General features: G+C 43.5%; 1 protein-coding gene across 2 annotated transcripts in view; it reads left to right on the top strand.

Annotated features, from left to right (window-relative positions):
- Positions 1–13309, top strand: part of LYL1 (LYL1 basic helix-loop-helix family member) — a 62134-nt gene extending 48825 nt beyond the window's left edge. For both annotated transcript variants that reach the window (XM_073654253.1, XM_073654254.1), the window contains 2 exons: positions 2888–2979; positions 8974–13309. In XM_073654253.1, the coding sequence (XP_073510354.1) occupies positions 2888–2979; positions 8974–9458 (577 nt within the window). In that variant the 3' untranslated portion in view covers positions 9459–13309. The remainder of the gene's footprint in view (positions 1–2887; positions 2980–8973) is intronic.
- Positions 13310–26551: the final 13242 nt, after the last annotated feature.

Raw genomic sequence — 26551 nt, 5'->3', positions numbered from 1 at the left:
TTCTCACGTTACCAATCTCACCACCAGATAATTCCACCTGTTGCCGTTTCATCAGTGCCCGGATCTCTTTTTGGAGGACATGCTGCTGGCTGGAACTGGCGTTCTTGGCAACCTGCTGTAAAATGAGCTCCTGCTGTAACTTTCCCTCTCCAGGCTCTGACTCTGACTCTCTAATCCCGCCCCAGACCCAGTTTATAAGGGCAGATTCCTCCCCTCCCAGGTCTGGGCAGGGAGTGTTGCATGCTTAAGGGCTCCTGACCAGAGAAACCTCCCACTTGCTCTCAGATGTAATATTTCTATTACTGTGGCAACCAGACCCCTGGGGTGCCACATATACACAAGACACAGACATAAAGCAATAGATGAGACAAGTGACGTGAAGCAGAACTATCCTTATGGGAGAGGGATAAACAGTTGTGGCCGTAAATATTGGAATAGTTCATAGATAAGGAGTGTGAACGTTCTATTGTCCTGTGATTGAAGTCTGGTCTAAGGCTGTGATGCCCACACAGGTCTGAGGAGCACATTCCTTAGTTGATTTAGAATGATATAAATCCATGCGACACATTCATTCCTGCAATGAGTGTATCAAAGGTCATCATACGCTTGTGCTCCCTGACTCTTCTGTCTCGCTGAGATGTGAAGTTTCCTTTTAATACCAGTAATTTCATGTCCATGATGCTGTGATCAGGGATACAAAAATGTTTTACCACATGTAGATCTATTCTTTTTTCTTTTATTGTGTGGAGAATTCATCCTTGTTTTAAGTTTTTGCCCTGTCTTCCCAACATACAGACCCTCAGCTGGACATTTGGTGCAAATAATTAAGTACACTACATTAGATGTGATGCAGCTGAAAGTACCTGGGATCTTGTGGTCCTGATGTGAGTTAGGTATTTTCATCTTGTCTGTGGTCATTATAAATGGACAGGTTTTACATTTTTTTCTGGGTGCAGGGAAAGATTCCTGTAGCTGGTGGAGAGGACAGGGAGCTTCTGACAATGATGCCTCTTAGATTTGGCAGCTGCCTAAAACACAGAAGAGGGGGGGTCTGGAAATATGGATTGTAATCGGATATCTCTTTGTAGTTAAGTTTGTAGTTGCAGCTCTCCTTAGCACCTCCAGATTTCGATTGTAGGTGACTACTAGAGACTCCCAGTTGCTTTCTTGTTTGGTTTTGTAATGTAGGAGATGATTCCTTGATATTCTGGTGGCTCTTGCAATCTCGTTCTCAATTGTTCTTGGATGTTCGCCCTGATTCAAAAAGGTCTTTCTGAGGCCACTAAGGTGTTTGTCTCTATCCATAGGGGTGGAACATATCCGATTGAATCTGATATGTTGTATGGAAACTGTCCCATTTAACGTATCTTGGAAGATCGATTGGCTTCTGGTACATGGATAACTCTATTTCATTGTTCTGTAGCTTAATGATGGTGTCCAAAAAGTTAATTTCAGTACAGGAGTAGTTGAGTGTTAGATTGATGGTGGGATGAAATTGACTAAAGTGTTCATAGAACGTCATTAGCGGTTGCTCAGACTCCACTTATAGTAGATAAATCCTTTACAATCAGCTATTTCTATTTCTAGTAAATTAGTCCTATAGAAACAACCATGTTCATATTTGTTGGATTAACCTTTTAGAAGCAGCTGCATCTTCCTACTTAATCTGGACTGCGTAATACACCGGGCAGCACATATTATTATATGGCTGACAAATAACAATATTTTGTATGTAGCAAATAGCGTTATCTGACCTGACAGGTTCCCTTCAATTGTTTATTAAAATGTTCAGTTGTTCTCGAGTTACTAACACTTTACTTTTCTTTACTGCTCGTTGCCTTGGAGACCGACCACCTCTGTGAGCCAGTAGAACATGTGCAGTGCTTACAAGCTCTTTTCTATTAAGCTTGTAAGTGGTGCTCTGAAGCTGGCCAGGATCGCAGGAGCGCACTGTTATCTCCTAATTCCGGCCAGCTTCCACATAGTAGTGTTTATAAACTAGACAGCAGAGGTGTTCAGTCTCCTAGGCAATGAGCTATAAACAAAAGAAAACTGTTAATATCTCAATAACAGCTGCAAATTTTAATAAGCTTGTTTTCACAAGCGCTAATTGACAATATCCATCTATGAAGATGGGAATAACACTTTAAATTGTTTTGGGTGAACAGGTTATAAATTGGATTAGGATTGAGGGTAAATCTACACAGGATGTAAACTGAGCATACAAAAAAACTTTGCAGATTTCGTCATGAATCTGTAGCAATATCCGTAGTGAATCGCGGCAAAGTTAGCATGAGCTACAAGGCGATCTTCCTGCTGATCTGCCTTTGTTTTATTCCTATGCATTGCAAAGGGTGAAAACTGTCAGCAAAGTGCACAGAAATTAAAGTGACATGCTGCAGACTTAAAACCCACCCCACGAGTTATTTTCTACGCATGGATTTTTGCACACTGCGAGGAACAGATTTGATATAATCCTAAAACTGTAAAATGATGTCGATTTTGTGTCTGGAAAGTCCTGATAGAATATCTGCAGCGCACGTTCTGTATGTAAAAATGCACTAGGGCGCGTGGGGTTTTTTTTGTTTGTTTTTACCGCAATTTTACAAACATGCAGTAAAATCTGTATAATTTTAACGCGCTTCAGAAAATCTCGGCAAAAAAAGGTAGCTGATGATTGTGAGGTTTCATGAAATAATATCCACTTTGTTTGAACTGGTAAACATAGCAGATTTTCTGTATGTAAAAAAAACAGTGGAAGAAAACACGCAGTGTTCACGCTACCTGAAAGCATAACCAATATTTTTGTGATGTGTGAAGGTTTCTTGATTGATAAAAGACTCTATTAAATGTTAAACTCATTTTTGTTACTTTGATTCTTTTCCAGTCCCTACCTTCGTGCTTCTAACCTGATCCCAATCTTTGCAGGGAGATTTAAGAGGAGAAGCCATTCTGACATCTTGGAAGCCCCCTTCATAGGTACAGAATGATATCTAGTAATTTCTATGTATATAGCAAAGTTCTCCTTACAGACTATTTTATAGAGTGGAACCCAACTACAGTATTATCTTGTTGCTTAACTGACAGAATGACTATTGGTTTATTTCCTTCCAATGTAGGGGTATTATGGTATTCTCCATCAGGTGGCATGCTAACCACTGAACCAACTTGCACCCTTAATATATGGTGGGATTCCCAGGGATGTATGGAGCGGGCTGAGGAGCAGCTGTGAGGAGCGGGCTCAGGGGAGGATGTATGGAGCAGGCTTAGGAGCGGATGTATGGAGCGGGCTCAGGAGCGGATGTATGGAGCGGGCTCAGGAGCGGATGTATGGAGCGGGCTCAGGAGCGGATGTATGGAGCGGGCTCAGGAGCGGATGTATGGAGCGGGCTCAGGAGCGGATGTATGGAGCGGGCTCAGGAGCAGCTGTAAGGAGCGGGCTCAGGGGCGGATGTATGGAGCAGGCTTAGGAGCGGATGTATGGAGCGGGCTCAGGAGCGGATGTATGGAGTGGGCTCAGGAGCGGATGTATGGAGCGGGCTCAGGAGCGGATGTATGGAGCGGGCTCAGGAGCAGCTGTAAGGAGCGGGCTCAGGGGCGGATGTATGGAGCAGGCTTAGGAGCGGATGTATGGAGCGGGCTCAGGAGCGGATGTATGGAGCAGGCTCAGGAGCGGATGTATGGAGCAGGCTCAGGAGCGGATGTATGGAGCAGGCTCAGGAGCGGATGTATGGAGCAGGCTCAGGAGCGGATGTATGGAGCGGGCTCAGGAGCGGATGTATGGAGCGGGCTCAGGAGCGGGCTCAGGAGCGGATGTATGGAGCAGGCTCAGGAGAGGATGTATGGAGCAGGCTCAGGAGAGGATGTATGGAGCAGGCTCAGGAGAGGATGTATGGAGCAGGCTCAGGAGAGAATGTATGGAGCAGGCTTAGGAGCGGATGTATGGAGCGGGCTCAGGAGCGGATGTATGGAGCAGGCTCAGGAGAGGATGTATGGAGCAGGCTCAGGAGCGGATGTATGGAGCAGGCTCAGGAGCGGATGTAAGGAGCAGGCTCAGGAGCGGATGTATGGAGCAGGCTCAGGAGCGGATGTATGGAGCGGGCTCAGGAGCGGATGTATGGAGCGGGCTCAGGAGCGGATGTATGGAGCGGGCTTAGGAGCGGATGTATGGAGCGGGCTCAGGAGCGGATGTATGGAGCGGGCTTAGGAGCGGATGTATGGAGCGGGCTCAGGAGCGGATGTATGGAGCGGGCTTAGGAGCGGATGTATGGAGCGGGCTCTGGAGAGGATGTATGGAGCAGGCTTAGGAGCGGATGTATGGAGCAGGCTCAGGAGCGGATGTATGGAGCAGGCTCAGGAGCGGATGTATGGAGCGGGCTCAGGAGCGGATGTATGGAGCGGGCTCAGGAGCGGATGTATGGAGCGGGCTCAGGAGCGGATGTATGGAGCGGGCTTAGGAGCGGATGTATGGAGCGGGCTTAGGAGCGGATGTATGGAGCGGGCTCAGGAGCGGACTCAGGAGCGGATGTATGGAGCAGGCTTAGGAGCGGATGTATGGATATCAAATATGTATGAATGGATGTGCCATAAATGTCTGAGATATCAATATCTGATTAAGAAAACCGGTTAACTGTCCTGACTTATCTGTTTTCATAAGGGTATGTGCCCACAATCCGTAGTCGCCTGTGGCCCCATCGCTGCTGAATAGCCGTGCTGTTTCCGCCCTCATTATGCAAATGAGCATCAAAATTCTTTTTTTTCCACATGCGGACTTTCCTCATTGATATTAATCTATTGGTAAAGTCCACATGCAAACCCGCAAGAGAAATTGACATGCTGCGGGTCTGAAAGACCATGTCAGTTTCCGTGGGTAATCTGCAGGTGCACAGAGACGCATAGTGGACAAGGGATTTCTAAAAATCCCATCTACTATGCTGTAACATCTGGACGCTGCGGGTTTGACGTTGCATAAACACGCAGCGTCAAACCCGCAGCAGTTCCTGATCGTGTGCAGATACCCTAAATGTTTGAAACCCATCTGAAATAAGAATTCTGAAACATTTTTTTTCTACCTTACGATTGTCCTCCGTTATTATTCCTGGAAATTTGTGAAAAAATTAACAACTTGGTGTTACCATTCTCATTATTAAAGGGGTATGTCTTGAGAAGCCCACCACTGATGGGATAGTGACATTGTAGAGACACGCCCCCAACTGCTAATTTATTCATTATCTGTCGGATTAACAGAGAAATGAACATTCCAGAATTGTTACTTTATGGGGGTACACTATCTACTAACACAGAAATGTCTTAGGGACTGACCGCCACTTTTACATTTTTATTGTGTAGCCTGATAATACATGTTACAGGAGTGTCATGTATGTCTTAGAATGCAACAGAAGATTTCACAACATTTTATAACATATTGCTCATACTCCCTCCGAAGCCACGGATGTCAGAATCATAGCATATAAGAACTATGTGTGCGCTGGCGGTTGGTTCGAGGAAGATGTGGTCTAGTGGGTTTGCAGATTCTGTTATCTATCAATCTTGTCTTCCGCTATAAACTCTCTAAAGTGAAACACATGAAAGAGAAGAGGTTGATGAGAGAAGAATGATAGGGAACGACACTGGTGATTATGTATTAAAACACAAGTACTTAGAAAGATCAGGGAAGAAAGCGTAATCTGCGGATCTGTCACACAGTTTTTGTTCTTAAAGGTAATAATATGTAAATAGGACCTAACTGATAACAAAGTTTTTGATTTCAGTATATTTTTAGCATTTTGAACATATGTATCCAAAATCCACTCACTCCATCTACATCTATACTAGATGGACAAATGTCCATCTAGTATACACTATATGGATCTGACTCGCCCCCTGGGCCATGCGGCACTCGTAACCAGGCAATAGGGAGACGATGGGGGTAGTAGTGGCGACCCGGTCCCGTGGCTCAGGGTGGTCAGACCAGTGGCAGTCTTTTAGATGTTTTAGATAATGTCCCACTACGCCACCCGTGGATTGCGGTTATTAGGAACCGCCGCTGCAGGGCAGACCGCTGGGGCCGATGATGTATGCAGCTGGGATGGTGTGACTCCCCACGGGAAGAGTGCGGCCCAGGGCAGTGTAGTGGATGGTGGGAGTGATGGTGGTGAGAGTCCCAGTACCGGTAGTGCCGGAGGAGCGAAAAAGCACACAGACAACGTACTGCAGTCCAGGGTCTTTACTCACGGTTAATATCCAAGTCACTTCAGCTGGCAATTGTGCGGTTAAACGTGGGCCCCGTCCTCCGCTGTCCTATATGGTGCCTTCCTAGCAGGTTTTATGAGGTGTCGCACCAATGAATGATCACGACGTCCGGTCTTTGGCTGAGGGTAGTTTCTCCTCCACCAACTTGGGATCCGGCACCCTTAATCTGCCTGACCCTTCACCCTGGATTCTCGAGGGTTCTTAGGGTCCCTTCTACCTTCTTGTTCCTGAGCCCTTCTGTTTCTCTGTCTCTCCTCCTTCTTTCCTGTTCCTTCTTCTCCTCCCTTCTCGTGGAGCTGGTCTGAGGTGACACCACAGCTCCCCTTCACCTCCTCCTCGGCCTCTCACTAGGCCCTCCTGGAGTAGAGCTCCTACAGAGCTTCTACTCCCTGTCTTCTCCTCTCTGGACAGAACCCAGATCTAAGATGGTGCCCACCTTTTATACCTCCCTCTGACCATGAGCCCAGGTGACCAGCAACCAATGGGCTCCTTCCTACGCTCAGGAACCAACCCCTATCTGCCCCTACAGCACTGGGTGTTTCACCCCCCTCCCCACTCCAGACAGGGACATAGTCGGTCGTGCCTGCACTTCTGTCTAGTGGGAGCACCGTTGAGCTGTCCCCCGGAAATGGGGTGTGTGTGCTGTATGCAGCTAACTGAGCCCTGGTCCATACTCCATCCTTACCTGGGAGTGGAATACCACACCTCTGGCAGAGGTGCAATACCCCTGTAGCGGCCAAACCCTCGGGGCGCTACAGATCAAATGTGGCCCCTTCACATCACACCATTGTGAGCTTTCAAGACCTCCCATTCTACATCTATAGGCATTAATATGGAGATACAGCTATAACAGCTTCCACTCTTCTGGGAATGATTTCTACAAGATTTTGTGGTGTCCATGGTAATTTTTGTCCATTCATCCAGTAGAGCACTTGTGAGGACAGATCCTGATGTTGGGGGGAGGCAAGGCTCATAGTCTCCTTTATTGGTGCTGGATGGGGCTGAGATCCGGGCTCTGTGAAGCTGGTCATATTCTTCCACCAAACTCCCCCAACCATGTCTATGTGCCCCGGGCACAAAAATGGACCTTCCCCAACTGTTCCTACAAAGCTGGAAGCTAACAAGCTCTGCAGTTATGGAGTCAGCAGAGCGTTGGTGACTTTTCTGCCCTCTGCTCCTCAGCACTCGAAACCCCCTTACCCCCGCAATGTTACCGGGGTCTCCTCTTCATGGCTGAGTTCCTTCCATTTCTCAGTAATATCACTCACAGGAGATGGGGGAAGATGTAGGAGAAAGAAATGTCCTGAACGGACTTGTTACCCCGGTGGCTCCTATTACAGGACCGCTCTGGTATCTGTGAGCTCTGGACCACCGGCCATTCTGTCACATCATACGTTAGTAAAGGCAGGGGGCATAAGGGGCCGGATGTTATACACCAGGGGGCAATGGGGCTGAATGGGAAGCCTAAATCCAATGGTTAACATGTGTGTCCTAATACCTTATCTAAACTTGCAAGACTTTTAGGCAGGTGTGGAAAAAATGCTGCTAAGTAGTTATGCTTTTAGAAAATAGAAGTGTTCATGGTTAATCAATATTTGGTGTGACCACCCTTGCCAAATTTGGCACATTTTCAAACTGTTTAGTACAAAGTGGCTAATGCCGTTTATTAAATTTGGCTCATCTTTAGACTTGTCTAGTCTAAGTACACTATTAGACTGCTCAGTATGCACCAACATTTTGCAACCCAGGCCACGCTTAGAACTGATTTAAGTGATGACAATGTCTGTACAGTGCTGCAGAACATGTTGGTGCTATATAAGTTACAGTGAATGGTATTAACCAAGTGAGTAGCTGAAAATGGATCCTAGCGTTTTTTTGCTTAAGGTCAAATTAAGACATCCGTGAAACATGGTCCGTATACAGACCGCGGGTTTCCCGAACTAAACTCAACATCCTCACATATGCCTATGATGCCGTAAAGCTTGAGAAAGGAGACTTGCGGTCAGTCCGTGCATCACTGTCTGTACATGGTATGTGTTTGACGGGCGTCTGGATTCGCCCTAAGGCTGTGCTCCTATTGCATTATCTTCCCCATTCAGGACTCCATCTGTATGTCTGAAGGACAGAATCAAGACTTTTCTTTCATGGAGGTAAATGGAGTCTAAAATATACAGATTTGGACTTCATTTGACCCCCTTTCCGGCAGTGTCTTCTATATCAACCAGACACAATAACGTTTGTCACAATCATCTTAATAACTCCGTCAGGTGAAGGTCTGAATTCAGTTCTTTGGGCTTTCAGGCAGAAGCCCCTAAACAGGGAGGTTGAATAGCAACTGTTTGCTTCATAAATTAATAGTACATATAATAATAAGCACGTTTGTAATATATTTTATCAGAAAAATCAGCCTTCTTTCACCTTCTGCATTGATTTTTCACTTTCAATTCAGGGATAAAAATCTGTATTGAGTGAAGATAGAAGTTCACACTACTGAGATAGGAGATGACAGTTGGTGCTTGTAAAATTCTATAGAGGGGGAGGAGATAGAGGCAAACACGGACATTCTGGTGAAAGTTCTCCTGAGGCCACGGTTACAGTTCTCCATAGAACTTTATGAGCACCAACTGTCATGTCCCACCTCAATAGTGGGAAAATTTGTAGTCACTGAAGACAATTAAAAATTTGATTTCCATTTGTTAATCCTATGTTTCCATCCCATAGTACGACAACCACAAAAAGTCGCCCGTCGGGTATTCACTAACAGCCGAGAACGTTGGAGACAGCAGAACGTAAATGGCGCCTTTGCTGAACTACGGAAACTGATCCCCACCCATCCACCTGACAAAAAGCTGAGCAAGAATGAAATTCTCCGCCTGGCTATGCGATATATTACCTTTCTGGTTGGCCTGCTGAGTGACCAACACAACTCAACTCCTAAAACTGCTCCTTCAAAGAGAAGATACACACAGACTGTCCATGCTTTGGTCCCAAAGATCAAAGAGAGTCACAGCCCTACTGCCAACCTGCCCGTTCTGGATGACAGGGAGAAAAACAGACAATTTGAGGGATCAGTATCTCCAATATGTGGGAGCTGCGGGGATAGCATAGAGACTGATGAGGAGGAGGAGGGCGACAGAGAAAGTGTCTCCTCCTCAACGAGCACAAAAATGACTGTGATCACATCAAAAGTGAAGGAAACTCGGTGAGGACCGTGGAGGTAGGAGGCCTGATCTTCCTTCAGAACTTCACTTTGTTGAATGGACACACTGGACGTCACGTTATAAAGCTGTCATTCATTTTCTATTTAGTGTTCATAGGTTGATTTACTTTCATTTAAGCAAAAATTAGTCCAATGTCTCCAGATGACATGACCTCCAGAAACTGTGTGATAACTGTGCATTACTGACAAGGGCATTTCACTCACTGTCCAAAGTAAAGGAAGAAATATCTATGTTTCTTTGTCATTTAGGTGATAAGTTGCTGATCTGTAGGGTCAGAACAGGGCACTTTTATCCCCATTAGATTGTGGTGACAGTGTGCGTGCTCGACCACTTCTCCATTCATTCCCTATGGAGCTGCTTTTTCCGGCAGCCTCAATATCAAATATCAAACAGTGGGTGTTTACATTGAAGAGGTGCAAATTTTTCCATTATACTTTTCTCCCTTCTCGTTCTACACTTTTTTTATTCTGGTTTATAAGGCCACATTCACACACAGTGATCAAACTGCAGCTCTTAACTGTAGCAGCTCTGTGTCTCCCTGCACAATGACTTAATCTTGCAGGGAAAAAGCTGTTTTACTTGGAAGACCACCAATGGTAATTGGCCATCCGTAACCGTTTATTCATGCAACACAGCTGTTTCCCTGCAAGAGTAAAGGGAATCTGTGCCATGTTTTTTTTTCCATCCCCATTTGAGATCGGCATAATGTAGGGGTAGTGACCCTGATTCCAGCGATGTGTCACTTCCTGAGCAGCTTCATGCAGTTTTGATAAAATCACAGTTTTCTCTGCTGCAGGTCTAGCAGTTCTCTCTGAATGAATAACCCCGCCCCCACCACTGATTGGCAGCTTTCTGTGTACGCTGTGCATAGGCAGAAAGCTGCCAATCAGTGGGGGGGATGGGGTTTTACAGAGCTCTTGAATGTGGAGTTTTACTGGGCAGCAGGTTTACTGGTCCTCTAATGATAATCTCCTGTTGATAAAACTGTGATTTTATAAAAATTACCGCAAGAAGCTCAGTAAATGACACATCTCTGGAATCAGGGTCTCTGTCTCTACATCATGCTAACTCTCAGATTAGGTGGTGATAGATTCTCTTTAAACAAAAAGATTCACGTGACCCAAGTGATTGTGCAGGGAAACAGTGAAAAGAGCGCTGCGGCACCAGGCTGCTGCGGTTAAGAGCAGCAACATCACCGTTATGTGTGAACGCAGTCTAAGGCTATGTGCCCACGATGCAGAAATGCTGCATATTTTTTACGCTTCTCCCTGGTAGAAGCGTTTGTCAAGCGTTTTTGCATGCATTTCTGCATGTGGGTTATCAAGCGCTTTTCCAAGCGATTTTACCATCACTTGGAAAGTGCTTGACAACTTGGTCACACTATATAAATCCATGCAACCGGCATGGATTTATATAGTGACCAAGTAATAGTTAAAAAAAAAGAATAAGAATGGTAAAAAATAAAAAATAAAGATTATACTCACCTTCCGATGGCCCGCGGTCTCCTTCTCCGATGTGTCTCGGGGTTGTGTAAAAGGACCTGCCATGACGTCATTGAGTCATGTGACAGGTCACGCAACCGCCGATGTCAGGGGTCACGTGACCTGTCACATGACTAAATGACGTCATGTCAGGTCCTCACACCACCGCGAGCCGACCAACACACCAGACGTATCGCTGAGGAGGCCGGGGGACATCGGAAGGTAAGTATAATCTTTATTTTTTATTTTAAATTATTTTTTTTACAGGTACCATAGTACCCAGGTCTGGATGAGAGTCACCTCTTCTCCAAACCTGGGTACCATAAGCACATTGAATCGCTTCATATCCGCGTGTGCACATGTAGTTATGCGGATATCAAGCGTTTCAATGCAAGTCAATGGTGGCAATTACGCTGCATGTCCGCAAAATTAATGGACATGCTGCGTATTTTTACGCAATGATAATCCGCAGCGGAAATTTCCGCAGCATGTGCACAGCACATGGGGATTATCATTGGGGACCATGGGGCACGTATTACTAAGCGTTTTTTAAGCGTTTTCGCTGCGGAAATTCCGCGGCAAAAACGCTTGAAAAACGCATAGTGGGCACGCAGCCTAATACTGATGCAAAAACAGCACAGAATAGACAAAAAACATTAGGGGCAAAGCAAATCATTGCAGCAGCCCATAAGAAACAGTGGGACAACTTAGGCCAATGTGTCCCACGATCAGGATAAAGTAGCGTATTTTCGCTGCTACCAAAACACTCTGTTCTAATCACGGAGGTAAATCTGCATATGTTCATTGAACAATGTGGATTTACCGCATCCAATCCATTCTATCGGAAACATTTCTGATGTGGAAATTGACATGCTGTGGGTCGTAAACCCGTGCCGCGGGTGAGTTTACGCAGCATCAAATAGAAGCACAGTGGGCATGGGATTACTATAAATCCCATCCACTGTGCTTCTAATGTAGAAGGCAGCGCGCAGGTGAGCTACATCCAAAACGCTGATATCCCTGATCGTGGGCACGCAGCCTAAGAAGGAAGCAGCTTGCATGTAGCACTGCCTTCTTAGCCTACAATTAGCAGGATCCAGACGTTCCTGTACTGTGTGATACAGGCCGTCTCTGCTTTACATACACCACTGGCATCACTACAGTTTTGTTAGGCTAGAGATCCCTGTACAATAGAACTACTTCTACTTCATAGATTGAATATCTGATTCCACCGCATACAGTAATATTTTACACTGCCCTGTAAAACAAACTCATGGAGCCAAGGCTGCACTACAAATCACAGTATTACAGCTCTTGCCGTGCTGTCAATAGTTGTGTAGTTGTGCAGTTTTGTTTTTCTAGAAACACAAATTCAGCAGCTGACAGAGCAACCTGGGACTTGAGCTATTTAATGGCCGGAACAAAAGAATGGACTATGTTCCACCCAGCGACCTTGTGGAAAACAATGACTGGAATGCAGCGCTCCAGAGAGAACAATGTGGACGTTTTCATGCAATGATGTTATATATTGCAGCCAACAATCACTATTTCCCATGATGCAGTGCGACAAAAAAGAAATAGAAAGTTCAAACCATGACGTATTTATTCTTCAACGAATTTACAATCCCGGTGCCCTTACACACTTCAGCTTAAAGTCAGCTGAACAATCTGATTACAGAGGCTCACAATCTGATGTGTAAGGGGGTGTCAAGGGTCCATTATAGCTTTTCTGCTGCCGCAAGCATCCAAAAGAGTTCAGCAATGAATAAACAGAACACTTAAATATATATCAGTAATGAAGAAATAGAATTATATAAGTATGTACAAGAACCCAGCAATGAATAAACCTTACACACAAATACAGGAGCTTCTCACAGAATTAGAATGCCATCAAAAAGTTAATTTATTCCAGTTCTTCAATACAACAATACAAAAAGTGAAACTAATATATTATATAGAGTCATTACAAACAGAGTGATCTATTCCAAGTGTTTATTTCTGTTAGGCTGTGTGCCCACTATGCGTTTTTTAAAAAACGCATGGTAGAAGGTCTGCCATGTTCCCCAATGATAATCCGCATGTGCTGCGGAAATTTCCGCTGCGGATTATCATTGCGGAAAAATCCGCAGCACTACCAATTATTTTGCGTAAACGCGGCGTTTTCACCGCCATTGACTTGCACTGGAACGCATGTCATCCACATCACTGCATCTGCAGATGCGGATTCCATGCGTTTCAATGTGCGGATGGTACCCGGCTTTGGAGAAGAGGAGTCTCTCCTCCGGACCCGGGTACCATCGTACCTGTAGAAAAAAGAATAAAATAAAAAATATACATTATACTTACCTTCTGATGGCCCCCAGAGTCCTTGTCTCTGCTTGCCGGCAGCTCGCGGTAGACTAAAGGGACCTCGGTGACGTCATTTAGTCATGTGACGGGTCACGTGACCGCTGACGTCGGCAGGTCCTTAAATCTACCGCGAGCTGCCGGCAAGCAGAGACAAGCACACCGGGGGGCCATCAGAAGGTTAGTATAGATTTATTTTTTACCATTCTTTCGGTCACACTATATAAATCCATGCCGTTTGCATAGATTTATATAGTGTGACCAAGTTGTCAAGCACTTTCCAAGTGATGCTAAAATCGTTTGTCAACCCGCATGCGGAAATGCAAGTGAAGTACGCTTCACTTCCGCTTGTCCCTGGCAGGAAAACGCATCTACAATCAACATGCGTTTTTTCTTCCAGGGAGATGCAGAAACGCTCAGGAAAAATCAGGAGCACTTCTGCATCGTGGGCACATAGCCTTAATGTTGATGATTATGACTTAAAGCCAATGAAAACACAAAAGTCATTATCTCAGTAAATTAGAATACTTTATAACAACAGCTTGAAAAATGATTTTAAAATCCGAAATGTTGGCCTACTGAAATGTATGTTCAGTAAATGCCCTCAATACTTGGTCGGGGCTCATTTTGCATCAATTACTGCATCAATGCGGCGTGGCATGGAGGCGATCAGCCTGTGGCCCTGCTGAGGTGTTATGGAAGCCCAGGTTGCTTTGATAGCAGCCTTCAGCTCGTCTGCATTGTTGGGTCTGGGGTCTCTCATCTTCCTCTTGACATTACCCCATAGATTCTCTATAATAGATTCTCTATGGGGTTAAGGTCAGGAGAGTTTGCTGCCAATCAAGCACAGTGATACTGTTGTGTGTAAACCAGGTATTGGTGCTTTTGGCAGTGTGGACAGGGGCCAAGTCCTGCTGGAGAATGACATTTCCATCTCCAAAAAGCTTGTCGGCAGAGGGAAGCATGAAGTGCTCTAAAATGTCCTGGTAGACGACTGCGCTGACTTTGGTCTTGATAAAACACAGTGGATCTACACCAGCAGATGACATGGCCCCCAAACCATCACTGATTGTGAAGACTTCACACCAGACCTCAAGCAGCTTGGATTGTGGCCTCTCCACTCTTCCTCCAGACTCTGGGACCTTGTGGAGTGTGTCAATGACTGCCTTCTGGACATCTGTCAAGTCAGCAGTCTTCCCCATGATTGTGGAGCCTACTGAAACAGACTAAGGGACCTTTTAATACGCATCTGAAGCCTTTGCAGGTGTTTTTTGTTAATTGTTTAAATTTACTGAGACAATGACTTTTGTGTTTTCATTGGCTGTAAGCCATAATCATCAACGTTAACAGAAAGTAACACTTGAAATAGTTCACTCTGTTTGTAATGACTCTATATAATATATGAGTTTCACTTTTTGTATTGAAGAATTGAAATAAATTAGCTTTTTGATGATATTCTAATTTTGTGAGATGCACCTGTAGTCCTCAACATTGAAACTGCAACATCAAGGAGGAAAAGTCGTGGAATTATAGAAATCACAGGGTGGATAAACGTGTTACTGATATGCAAATGAAAAAATGGAAACAGCATTTTCAAAGCATCTCTATTAATTCAGTATCCAGTATGAGCTCCACATGCAGAAATACACACACACTTAGCTGCTATCAATGAGGTTATTATTAGTTGTCTGAGGAATGTTATGTACTTGAGCAAATCATCAAGATCCGCTGCTGGCAGCTCCCTGTGCAATTGCTGACCCGTGACGTCCAAGTTGTGTTCAAAGGAGAAAGTCCAGAGATGTCACAATCTATGGTAACATGTTTAGACCACACAGGCTGCTCACGGTAGCCCAAGCAACATGACACCTGGCCCCAATATAGTAACACAGTGTACTATCCTTACCTCCATAGAGTAATATCCCCCATTCTGGCCCCCATACAAAATATTATCCCCGATATAGTAATAATGTCCCCCATTATGGCTCCAATACAGGTATAATGTCCCCCATACACTATAATGTCTCCCATTCTGGCCCCAATATAGTAATAATGTCCCCTATTATGACCCAAATACAGTAATCATGCCCCATTCTGGCCCTATGTAATTATGTCCCCCATCCTGACCCCCATATAGTATTAATATCCCCCAACTGGGCCTAATATAGTAATAATGTCCCCCATCATGGCCACCAAACATGGACTTTTCCTGCCTGTGGCCCCCATATAGTATAACATCATCCATTGTGGCCCCCACACAGTGTAATGTCCCCATTGTTGCCCCTATACAGTATAATGTTCCTTATTTTGTCCCCCATTCAGTATAATGTCCCCCTTTTTGTGGTCCCCATACAGTATAATTTTAACTTCTGTGGCCCCCAAAATGTATAATGGGCTCCTCAATTACTTCCATACAGTGTAATGTCATTCATATTGTCCCCCATACAGTATAATGTCCCCCTCGGTGGCTCCCATACAGTATAACTCCACCCTCTGTAACACCTATACAGTATAATGTCCCTATCATACATTTCACTCACCTCTCCCATGAAGGGCAGCTTCTTTTTCCTCCTCCATTGCCCATTGAAGTCAGTGCAATGCAGTGACATCATTGCGCTGCCAGCGAAGGTACACCAATGTAAACTGTCACTGCCGGCCTTTGATAGGACAGTGGTGTGTACAGGCATAGAAGGAAGGGTGTCACTGGCAGTCTGTTCCGAAATAGTTTACAACTGGATGTGAGTCTTCTAGCTAAGAATATAGCTAGCACTGGTTGGCTCACCTCCACCTCAGTCCCATGATTGTCACACCTGTCTGAGATGCTGAGGCTTGCTGGCTGGTGAGCAGTGTCTCTGTATGACACCAGCATTTTGTCACCCCCTTTACAGACAGCTAAGACCACTGTGTGAGGCTAGATGGTTATCTCGCATCATGGTAAGAATGGCCCAGGCTGTCCCAAGTCTCCCCTAATAGATGACGTTTACTGGATTCAGCAGATTTAATTACCCGTTCCTATGGTTTACAGTGCAAATAAGCACTGTCAGATATATTGCAACGTCTTTCTGGCTTCTCCCTGTTGAAGTGCATGGACACTCATGTAACAAGAAGTTTGGAGAGTATGGATACCTTAATTCTAGAGGACTTGCACTTCTAGGCCTTCTAGGCACTTGGGACCAATCTTCAGTATATTTGCTGGAAAGAAATTGACACTTGACGCGAAAGTTATTGCTTCTGCTGCCTACAGAGATCTGGTTCCAGCGCATGCGAAGTATATAGTAATGAGGGGTAGGGCAACATATGGATTAAAGGAGTAATCAAAATTCCATGTTCAACCAATTGGATTACTGCCACGGTAATCAGTCAGCCCTTCCCATAACATTTAAAGGGATTGATTGAGCAAAATATGACTTGGTTTATTAATTAATAACAAATGAAGTGACACTCACCTGGATCCAGTACAGGTCGTATGTGTTTACACCAGAAAAATGTCACCATTCCATCAGGAGCACTAAGGCCTTTGATTGGCTGCTGTGGTCAGCTGACTTCAGCAGTGCATCATTAGTCACACTGCTGAAGTCACCTGACCATGGCAGCCAATCACAGGCCTTAGAGGTCCTGCTGCTGAAATTGTGACATCTCCTTTCCGATGTAAACAAAGGCATCCAGCCTGCGCTGGATCCAGGTAAGTGCCAGTAGGTGAGTATCGCTTTTTTAGTTAATAAACAGCCAAAATTAAAATTTTAACTTTGCCCAGCCAACCACTTAAGGGAGATAAGGTGATCACTATTAAAGATAAGTGGTAAGAAGGGTGGGAGTGGCGAAAAATGGGGGCTATGAAATAGTAGGAAAGAGAGGAAGAGGATGCAATGTTCATCTGACAGCTATCATGCTGAACTTCAAAAGGGGGTAGAATTAATTTTTACAGAGGTTTGCCACTACTATCATATTTATGACTGTCAGATAGGTCATCAATATCAGATTGTGTGGGTCTGGCAGCCGGCACCTCCAATGTACAGAGCGGGAACCACAGCTCTGAACTATGTGTCGTAGCTGTTCTGGGGTACAACGGTCCAGCTCCAATCAGCTCCCCCACTGATATGGTATCAAAATAGTGGAAAACCTCTACGAATTTTATTGCAGAAATTTCTGTGTTGACTGCAACTACTCTTGAATCACAACGTATCTGCCATTTGTGAATGTATCCAAAGACTGCTTGTCCTGACCATTATGTGGCGATAGTGCCAATCTGCGGATGGAATGGTGTTGACATCTAGTAAGATAGAAAAAGCCTTGGCACTCAAATATTCAAAGCGGTGAAATTTTTATTTGCAGTCCATAAGCATAAAAAACGTTAACGTTTCGGTCATAGTGACCTTCATCAGTTAACTGCAAAAATGTAGAACAATGTAAATACAATGGCATAACAGTGTTATAATTATACAATTGTCAATATCAGTGTTAAATAGAATCCCTGAACCGGGATAACAAAGTGGGAGGGAAGACAAAACAAGGATAAAACAAATGGAATAAATGAGTGGGGGAGGGGGAAGGGCCTGAGAGGAAGGGCGGATGGCTATCCATACGTAATTAGAAGTAAGGCATGGGGACCTACCTATTTCAGTGTATTGTAGGGTTTGGAAAATTATTCCTTATGGGAACAAATATGTTGAGGACCACCTGGGGATAAAAGAGTAGTGGAAGCTAAGGTGAGCATATATTGTGGTACCTCTAGTGTGGAAAAGAAGAAATGCTCGCTAATTACCTTAGAGTGAGGGACTTGGCAGGCTCCACAACGCGGTATCCACCGCTTGTTGTTGTGGCCTGTTGTGAGGAGGGGTCCTATAAATAGGGGGCAACTATCACCTATGTGACCGCTGTAAGCGGAGACAGGAAGCGAGGAACCGGAAGTTGGATGACGTCACCGGAAGTGACGGTCATCGGTGACGCTTGCGTTCCAAGGCTGTAGTATCTGCGTTTCAGCACACAGGAAGGGGTAATATGCTCACCTTAGCTTCCACTACTCTTTTATCCCCAGGTGGTCCTCAACATATTTGTTCCCAAACCCTACAATACACTGAAATAGGTAGGTCCCCATGCCTTACTTCTAGTTACGTATGGATAGCCATCCACCCTTCCTCTCAGGCCCTTCCCCCTCCCCCACTCATTTATTCCATTTGTTTTATCCTTGTTTTGTCTTCCCTCCCACTTTGTTATCCCGGTTCAGGGATTCTATTTAACACTGATATTGACAATTGTATAATTATAACACTGTTATGCCATTGTATTTACATTGTTCTACATTTTTGCAGTTAACTGATGAAGGTCACTATGACCGAAACGTTAACGTTTTTTATGCTTATGGACTGCAAATAAAAATTTCACCGCTTTGAATATTTGAGTGCCAAAGCTTTTTCTATTTATCAGTGGGTTCGGCCCCTACTTGTGCACCTGTACATAGTAGTGCAGCGATTTTCTTCATATTGACATCTAGTAAGATGACACAATATACATAGTTTATCCAAGTAAGAAACTAAGTACCAATACCCATCTTGCAAGCAGAAATGTTTAAATCTGTAGCATGGTCATGTCCAGCTCCTGTCAGAGGAGTAGAAGGGTGACTGGTTATTTGCTCTATAGCCTGTTGAAGACCTGTCAAGAAGCTCACTCAATGTTCAGATCAATCCTACTTGCATCATAAGCAATTACATTAATAAAATGGTACTGGAGAATTTTCCATAATGAAAATCCTCGATAATATAACTAACCTAACATCTAAGTTTAATATCTATAATATTATTATTATTTATTATTGTAGCGCCATTTATTCCATGGCGCTTTACATTTGAAAAGGGGTATACATAATAAAAAAACAAGTACAATAATCTTAAACAATACAAGTCAGCGACTGGTACAGGAGGAGAGAGGACCCTGCCCGCGAGGGCTCATAGTCTACATCAATAGCTATAAAAAAAAAACTTCAGAGTAGACATAACACACACTGTACTTAGTGTCCAGAAAAATGAGTCATTACAGAAAATGTGCATCTGTTGTTAGTCTTTGCATGTTCTCTCTGTAGTAAATTGCAGAAGTTTGTGGTTAAGACGTTTGCATTTCACAAGAGAGGAAGAAAGTGATGTAACTGGAACAACACAGGGGACAGGAACTCTTGAATCACAGCGACAGTACTGACGGCGGATGAATGTTATTATACAATTATTTGGTGAACTGATGACTATAAAGCACCAGGGACAGACCATGACCCTGTGCAGGACCCCATACACCGTCATGCCCCACCCACATCTAGAAAATATGCACAGATTAATACATTACACATGCATTTACACCTTACGAACGCATATATTGTAGTAAACACATGCACGTGTATAAAACACACACATACGCCTGCATATTGGAAAGTTTTGTGATGCACTTGTGCAGTTAGCAAAAAGAATTGTGCTTTCACCATAGCTGTAGAAAAAGACACGGTCCTCACATCCAAAACTTATCTATTGATCTATAGCTACTGAACACATACAGTGCATTGTGAAAGTATTTGGCCCCCTTGAACTTTTCTACCTTATGCCACATTTCTGGCCTCAAACATAAAGATATAAAATTCAAATTTTTGGGGGAAGAATCAACAACAACAAGTGGGACACAATCGTGAAGTGGAACGAAATTTATTGGATATTTTAAACTTTTTTTAACAAATTAAAAACTGAAAAGTGGGGCGTGCACTATTATTCGGCCCTCTTGAGTTAATACTTTGTAGCGCCACCTTTTGCTGCAATTACAGATGCAAGTCGCTTGGGGTATGTCTCTATAGTTTTGCACATCGAGAGACTGAAATTCTTGCCCATTCTTCCTTGCAAAACAGCTCGAGCTCATTGAGGCTGGATGGAGGGCGTTTGTGAACAGTAGTTTTCAGCTCTTTCCACAGATTCTCGATTGGATTCAGGTCTGGACTTTGACTTGGCCATTCTAACACCTGGATACATTTATTTTTGAACCATTCCATTGTAGATTTTGCTTTATGTTTGGGATCATTGTCTTGTTGGAAGATAAATCTCCGTCCCAGTCTCAGGTCTTTTGCAGACTCCAACAGGTTTTCTTCCAGAATGGTCCTGTATTTGGCTCCGTCCATCTTCCCATCAATTTTAACCATCTTCCCTGTCCCTGCTGAAAAAAAAAAAAAAGCAGGCCCAAACCATGATGCTGCCACCACCATATTTGACAGTGGGGATGGTGTTTTGAGGGAGATGAGCTGTTTTGCTTTTACGCCAAACATATCGTTTTGCATTGTGGCCAAAAAGTTCGATTTTGGTTTCATCTGACCAGAGCACCTTATTCCACATGTTTGGTGTGTATCCAAGGTGGCTTGTGGCAAACTTCAAACGAGACATTTTATGGATATCTTTGAGAAATGGCTTTCTTCTTGCCACTCTTCCATAAAGGCCAGATTTTGCAGTGTACGACTGATTGTTGTCCTATGGACAGACTCTCCCACCTCAGCTGTAGATCTCTGCAGTTCATCCAGATTGATCATGGGCCTTTTGGCTGCATCTCTGATCAGTCTTCTCCTTGTTCGAGATGAAAGTTTAGAGGGACGGCCGGGTCTTGGTAGATTTGTAGTGGTCTGATACTCCTTCCATTTCAATATGATCGCTTGCACAGTGCTCCTTGAGATTTTTAAAACTTGGGAAATCTTTTTGTATCCAAATCCAGCTTTAAACTTCGCCACAACAGTATCTCGGACCTGCCTGGTGTGTTCCTTGGTCTTAATGATGCTCTCTGCACTTGAAACAGAACCCTGAGACTATCTCAGAGCAGGTGCATTTATACGAGACTTGATTACACACAGGTGGATTCTATTTATCATTACCAGTCATTTAGGACAACATTGGATCATTCAGAGATCCTCACTGAACTTCTGGAGTGAGTTTGCTGCACTGAAAGTAAAGGAGACGAATAATATTGCATGCCCCACTTTTCATTTTTTAAAAAAGTTTAAAATATCCAATAAATTTCGTTCCACTTCACGATTGTGTCCCACTTGTTGTTGATTCTTCCCCCAAAAATTAGAATTTTATATCTTTATGTTTGAAGCCAGAAATGTGGCAAAAGGTAGAAAAGTTCAAGGGGGGCAAATACTTACACAATGCACTGTATTTACAAATCTGAACATGATGTCCTCGGTTTAACAATCTGACCAGACTGTATGAAGCACACCACCATTTCACAGCAAACCTTTTAGTGGGTCCCTGACCTTAAAGGTGTAGAGCCATGCGCCTATCACCAGTGAAGAAGTGGCTCACAAGTGGGGACAGAAACCTGGTGCCCTATAGCACCCAGGCAGAGCCTCCATGGTAACACTACCCCACAAGCACAGCAGCCCAGACTAAAAGAATATACAGCAGTTATTGGTGAATAAAAACATGCATCATTTATTTAAACAGAGGTTATTAGTATCTACACAAAATGGTAGATGTTTTAAAGGGGTGGTAGTTTTCAGAAAACTTTTCCTGATATTTACAATTTGTTGTACAAAACAAACAAACTGCGTTTACTTATCCTACCGGGGTCCAGTACCGAGTGTCTGACGACGCCACGGTCTCCATTACTTGTCTACTGTGGTGACGTTGTGTCGAAATCGCTGTAGCCAATCATTGAGCTTAGCGGCTCTTGAGAGGCTTGCAACGTCTCGTGACAGGCAAAGCCACTGTGCTCAGTGATTGCCTGCAGCGATGTTTACATGACATCATCTCTGCAGCCAAGTAACTAGGGACTGCAGCGGAGACATTGAGCTCGACCCCAAATAATGGAAGTAAAGCAGTTTGATTTTTACAACAAATACATATTAGGAAGTTTTCTTTAATCAAAACCTATTGTTCATCTATTTTTCGTTTAAGATGTACTGGGATAATTTGTTGCAAAGACGAACAAATACAATATCACATTTGGGATATGGGATCCAGTTTTGGGCTCCACATTTTAAAACGGATATTCAGAAGTTAGAGTGAGTTCAAAGGCGGCAACTAGATTATTACAAGGGATGGAGGCCTCTCATTTGATGAGAGGTTGGAAAAGTTGGGCTGGTTTAGCTTAGAAAAAAGACGCCGCAGAGGGGATCTCATTTACATGCATAAATACAGGTGCATCTCACTAAATTAGAATATCACCAAAAAGTTAATTTATTTCAGTTTTTCAATACAAAAAGTGAAACTCACATATTATATAGAGTAATTACAAACAGAGTGATCTATTTCAAGTGTTTATTTCTGTTAATATTATTGATTATGGATTACAGCCAATGAAAACACAAAACTCATTATCTCAGTAAATTAAAATAATTAACAAAAAACACCTGCAAAGGCTTTCTAAGCATTTAAAAAGGTCCCATAGTCTGTTTCAGTAGGCTCCACAATCATGAGGAAGACTGCTGACTTGATAGATGTCCAGAAGGCAGTTATTGACACACTCCACAAGGTCCCAGAGTCTGGAGGAAGAGTGGAGAGGCCACAATCCAAGCTGCTTGAGGTCTAGTGTGAAGTTTCCACAATCAATGATGGTTTGGGGAGCCATGTCATCTGCTGGTGTAGGTCCACTGTGTTTTATCAAGACAAAAGTCAGCGCAGCCATCTACCAGGAAATTTTAGAGCACTTCATGCTTCCCTCTGCCGACAAGCTTTTTGGAGATGGAAATGTCATTCTCCAGCAGGACTTGGCCCCTGTCCACACTGCCAAAAGTATCAATACCTGGTTTACAAACAACAGTATCACTGTGCTTGATTGGCAGCAAACTCGCCTGACCTTAACCCCATAGAGAATCTATTATAGAGAATCTATGGGGTCTTGTCAAGAGGAAGATGAGACTCCAGACCCAACAATGCAGACGAGCTGAAGGCTGCTATCAAAGCCACCTGGGCTTCCATAACACCTCAGCAGTGCTACAGGCTGATCGCCTCCATGCCACGCCACATTGATGCAGTAATTGATACAAAATGAGCCCCGACCAAGTATTGAGGCATTTACTGAACAGACATTTCAGTAGGACATTTCGGATTTTAAAAACATTTTTCAAGCTGTTGTTATAAAGCATTCTAATTTACTGAGATAATGACTTGTGTTTTCATTGGCTGTAAGCCATAATCATCAACATTGACAGAAATAAACACTTGAAATAGATCACTCTGTTTGTATTGACTCTACATAATATATGAGTTTCACTTTTTGTATTGAAGAACTGAAATAAATTAACTTTTTTGATGATATTCTAACTTTGTGAGATGCACCTGTATATGTGTGGTTAGTACAAAGGACGGGCACGTGACTTATTCCTTGTAAAGACCATACTAAGGACCACGGGGCACTCATTACGGGTTGAAGAAAGGCGATTCCAGCAGCTAAACAGGAAAGGGTTCTTTACAGTCCGAGCAGTCAGACTGTGGAATGCCGACCACAAGAGGTAGTGATGGCCGACACTATAACAGCTTTATACAAGGGCTGGATGATTTTCTCAATACACATAACATTGTGGGTTATAGTTAAATTAGTGACAAAATGTACAATTGGTGGAGGAAGGTTGAACTTGATGGACCGAGGTCTTTCTTCAACCTAAGTAACTATGTAACCTGTCAGCCAAACATTCTGCTACTTCACCCAAATCCACAGTATCATGGTTTATTTATGTGGTGAGAGGAGAATAAACTACTGACAGACATCTTTAGGAGCAGTTTAAAACAAGGCACAGAGGATGTTAAAATCAATCAAGCAAGCCCAAATTCTCTTTCTCCTGACATATGACTTTGATGGAGGCCCCCACAAACATTACATAGTTATTAAAATCAGCAGTTTACTTTAATCTGTGTATAACTCCCCATAACACGTATATCATTAAACGTCCTAAGTAAACAAAAAAGTATTCACCTATTAAAAATGTATCACTCATCCACAGTATAGGTCATTAGTTTCTGATCACTGGAGGTCCAATCACTGAAATCCCCCAATTGAATGGAGAAATGGTCAAACATGGGGGCAGCCGCTCTATTCAAGGTCTGTAAGGGCCACAGCATTTTTGTCCACGTTTATTGGTCCCTTTGGGACTTGTGTCCAAACCCCCCTCCCCACAAACCGGGATTCGGACATATGCGCTGAAGGAGTCATAGACTATAATGATGCCGACAGAGTCAACGTGTGCTCTGACGTGCATCATTTTCGGGTTTATACGCCTACGGGAGGCGGACACCCAGACACAGTCTACTTCCCTTCCTGACTAGGCAATTTTCCATCTTTGTACATTCATGTTATCTCTCCTTCTCCAAGAAACATTTTTATTTTTCCTGGACCGTGTTGTGCTTTAAATGCTGTCGACAGATGTTGACAGTGGCATTTAAGAAGTTTATAATAGCGACCATCGCTTCGTATAACTCCAATAGCTGATGTTACAGGCATATTCCAATATTTGCCAGGTATGGCGCGGGCTCAGCTTCTGAGCTTGGCTCTATACGCAGGTACCTAACATTGGACGTACCAGTACGTCCAAGCGCTGTAAGGGTTAATGTACAGATTTCACACACAATAAAAATCAAGTATCATTTGGTACTTTTCTTCAGCTGACATTTTGACATAAGGGACTGGGAAATTTAAGAACCAATTCCTAATTAAATATATCTAAAATAATTAAAACAAAAGAAAGACGTGTCTGCCCTAGCCATGAGTCTTACTACACATTTGTATGTGTGCTGTGGAGCTCTGCTAGGTGTGATGTTACTGTAAGGCACTATACAGTAGGTATTAATAGTGCATGTGGCGCCACCTTCAGTTTTATGTACTCAATGACTATTGGAGGATTTTACCACAGCCAAAATTGCCTTTATGTCATGCTGGTGAATCAGGATTTAGGAAACTCAGAATACAGAGATTAGTGGTACTCACCAATGAAGATAAAAAATATATTCTTTAGTCAAGACCTTAGCGGGTGCGGCTCCTCTACTCGTTCCTCTCATCTTTACTATGTTTTAAAGGACTTGAATAAAGAGTATCTTTTTTACCTCCATTGATGAGTGCCACTAATCTCTTTATTCTCGACTAGAGATGAGCGAACCCGATTTTAAAAGTTCAGCGTTCGTACAGCCAGGCTATGTTCATATGTTGCATTTTTGGTGCATTTTTTAGTGAAAATTTTTACCTGCATTTTAGAGTACCAGCTAAATCTATGAGATTTCATAAATCTCTTGCTCACAGTTTTGTTTTTTTGTCCTCAGTATTTTGTGCAAAACCTTGCTTTTTGTAAAATGCAGCAGGTCACTTCTTTCAGCGTTTTTCACCCATTGCTTTTGGTAGTGGAAAAAACGCTAAAAAACCGCAGGTATCAGGTTTTGCTGTGTTTTTGGTGCCAAAACCTGAAGAATTTGAAGTATGTTTTTTTTTTACACTAAACTTTATCAGCATGCACAAGACACAAAGGAACACCGACAAAACCGCTGTAAAAAACGCGCCAAAACCACAGCAAAAAATGCAGCAATAATTCAGGAAAACCTGCTTTTTTAAGCAGCTTCTTCACTGCCAGAAAAAAATGCATCAAACACGCAACGTGTGAACATAGCCTTAGTGTCTGGTGCTAAATGCCGAGCACAGACTTCCCTGGAGTTCTGGGGGAAATCCGCTAGAGAGAGGGAGAGAGAAAGGTTATTTTTTTTCTTACCCAGACCTAAAGTTTGAGTCCCCATTGTTTTTAATGGGGTTCTGGTTCAAGTTCGGGTACCAGAACACAAACTTTCACAGGTCCGCTCATCCATATTCTGGACATATTGTTTTGCCTTTTCCCGCTTGAGACTTATAGCTGAGCATCACCGAGCTTTTGGCTTTCATACATGTCGGACCTTAGGGTTCAGCTCACCACCCCAATGTTATGATAGTGCTGAGTCAGTTCACTCTTTTTTTTGTGCGTACTGGAGTCATATGCTCCTAATTATCTAAAGGGTGCATGCCACTTCATGAATCTGGAGCGTCTGACGAGTGGCAAGCGACTCCATGCCCTAAGTCAGAAATCTCATTCCAGTCAGGTACCACTTCAGCAGAGCTGGGAGAAACTGGCGGGAAGATGCTAAAAGTTGCAAATTTTGGCACAACTCTGAGTTTTGTTTACATTCTGAGAATTAACAAAGCTTTTACGCCTCTTTCTGGTGTAAAGGCTTTGATGAATCGGGCCCTATATGTGGAATTAAACCAGGGCTGTGGAGTCGGTAAGCCAAA

This window comes from Phyllobates terribilis, unplaced genomic scaffold (genome assembly GCF_046119375.1).
Source record: "Phyllobates terribilis strain yellow unplaced genomic scaffold, ASM4611937v1 Scaffold_11__3_contigs__length_659146591, whole genome shotgun sequence".
In the NCBI taxonomy this organism is placed as follows: Eukaryota; Metazoa; Chordata; class Amphibia; order Anura; family Dendrobatidae; genus Phyllobates; species Phyllobates terribilis.
Note: the sequence above shows the minus strand (reverse complement) of the source record. Positions and strands in the feature narration are given on the sequence as shown.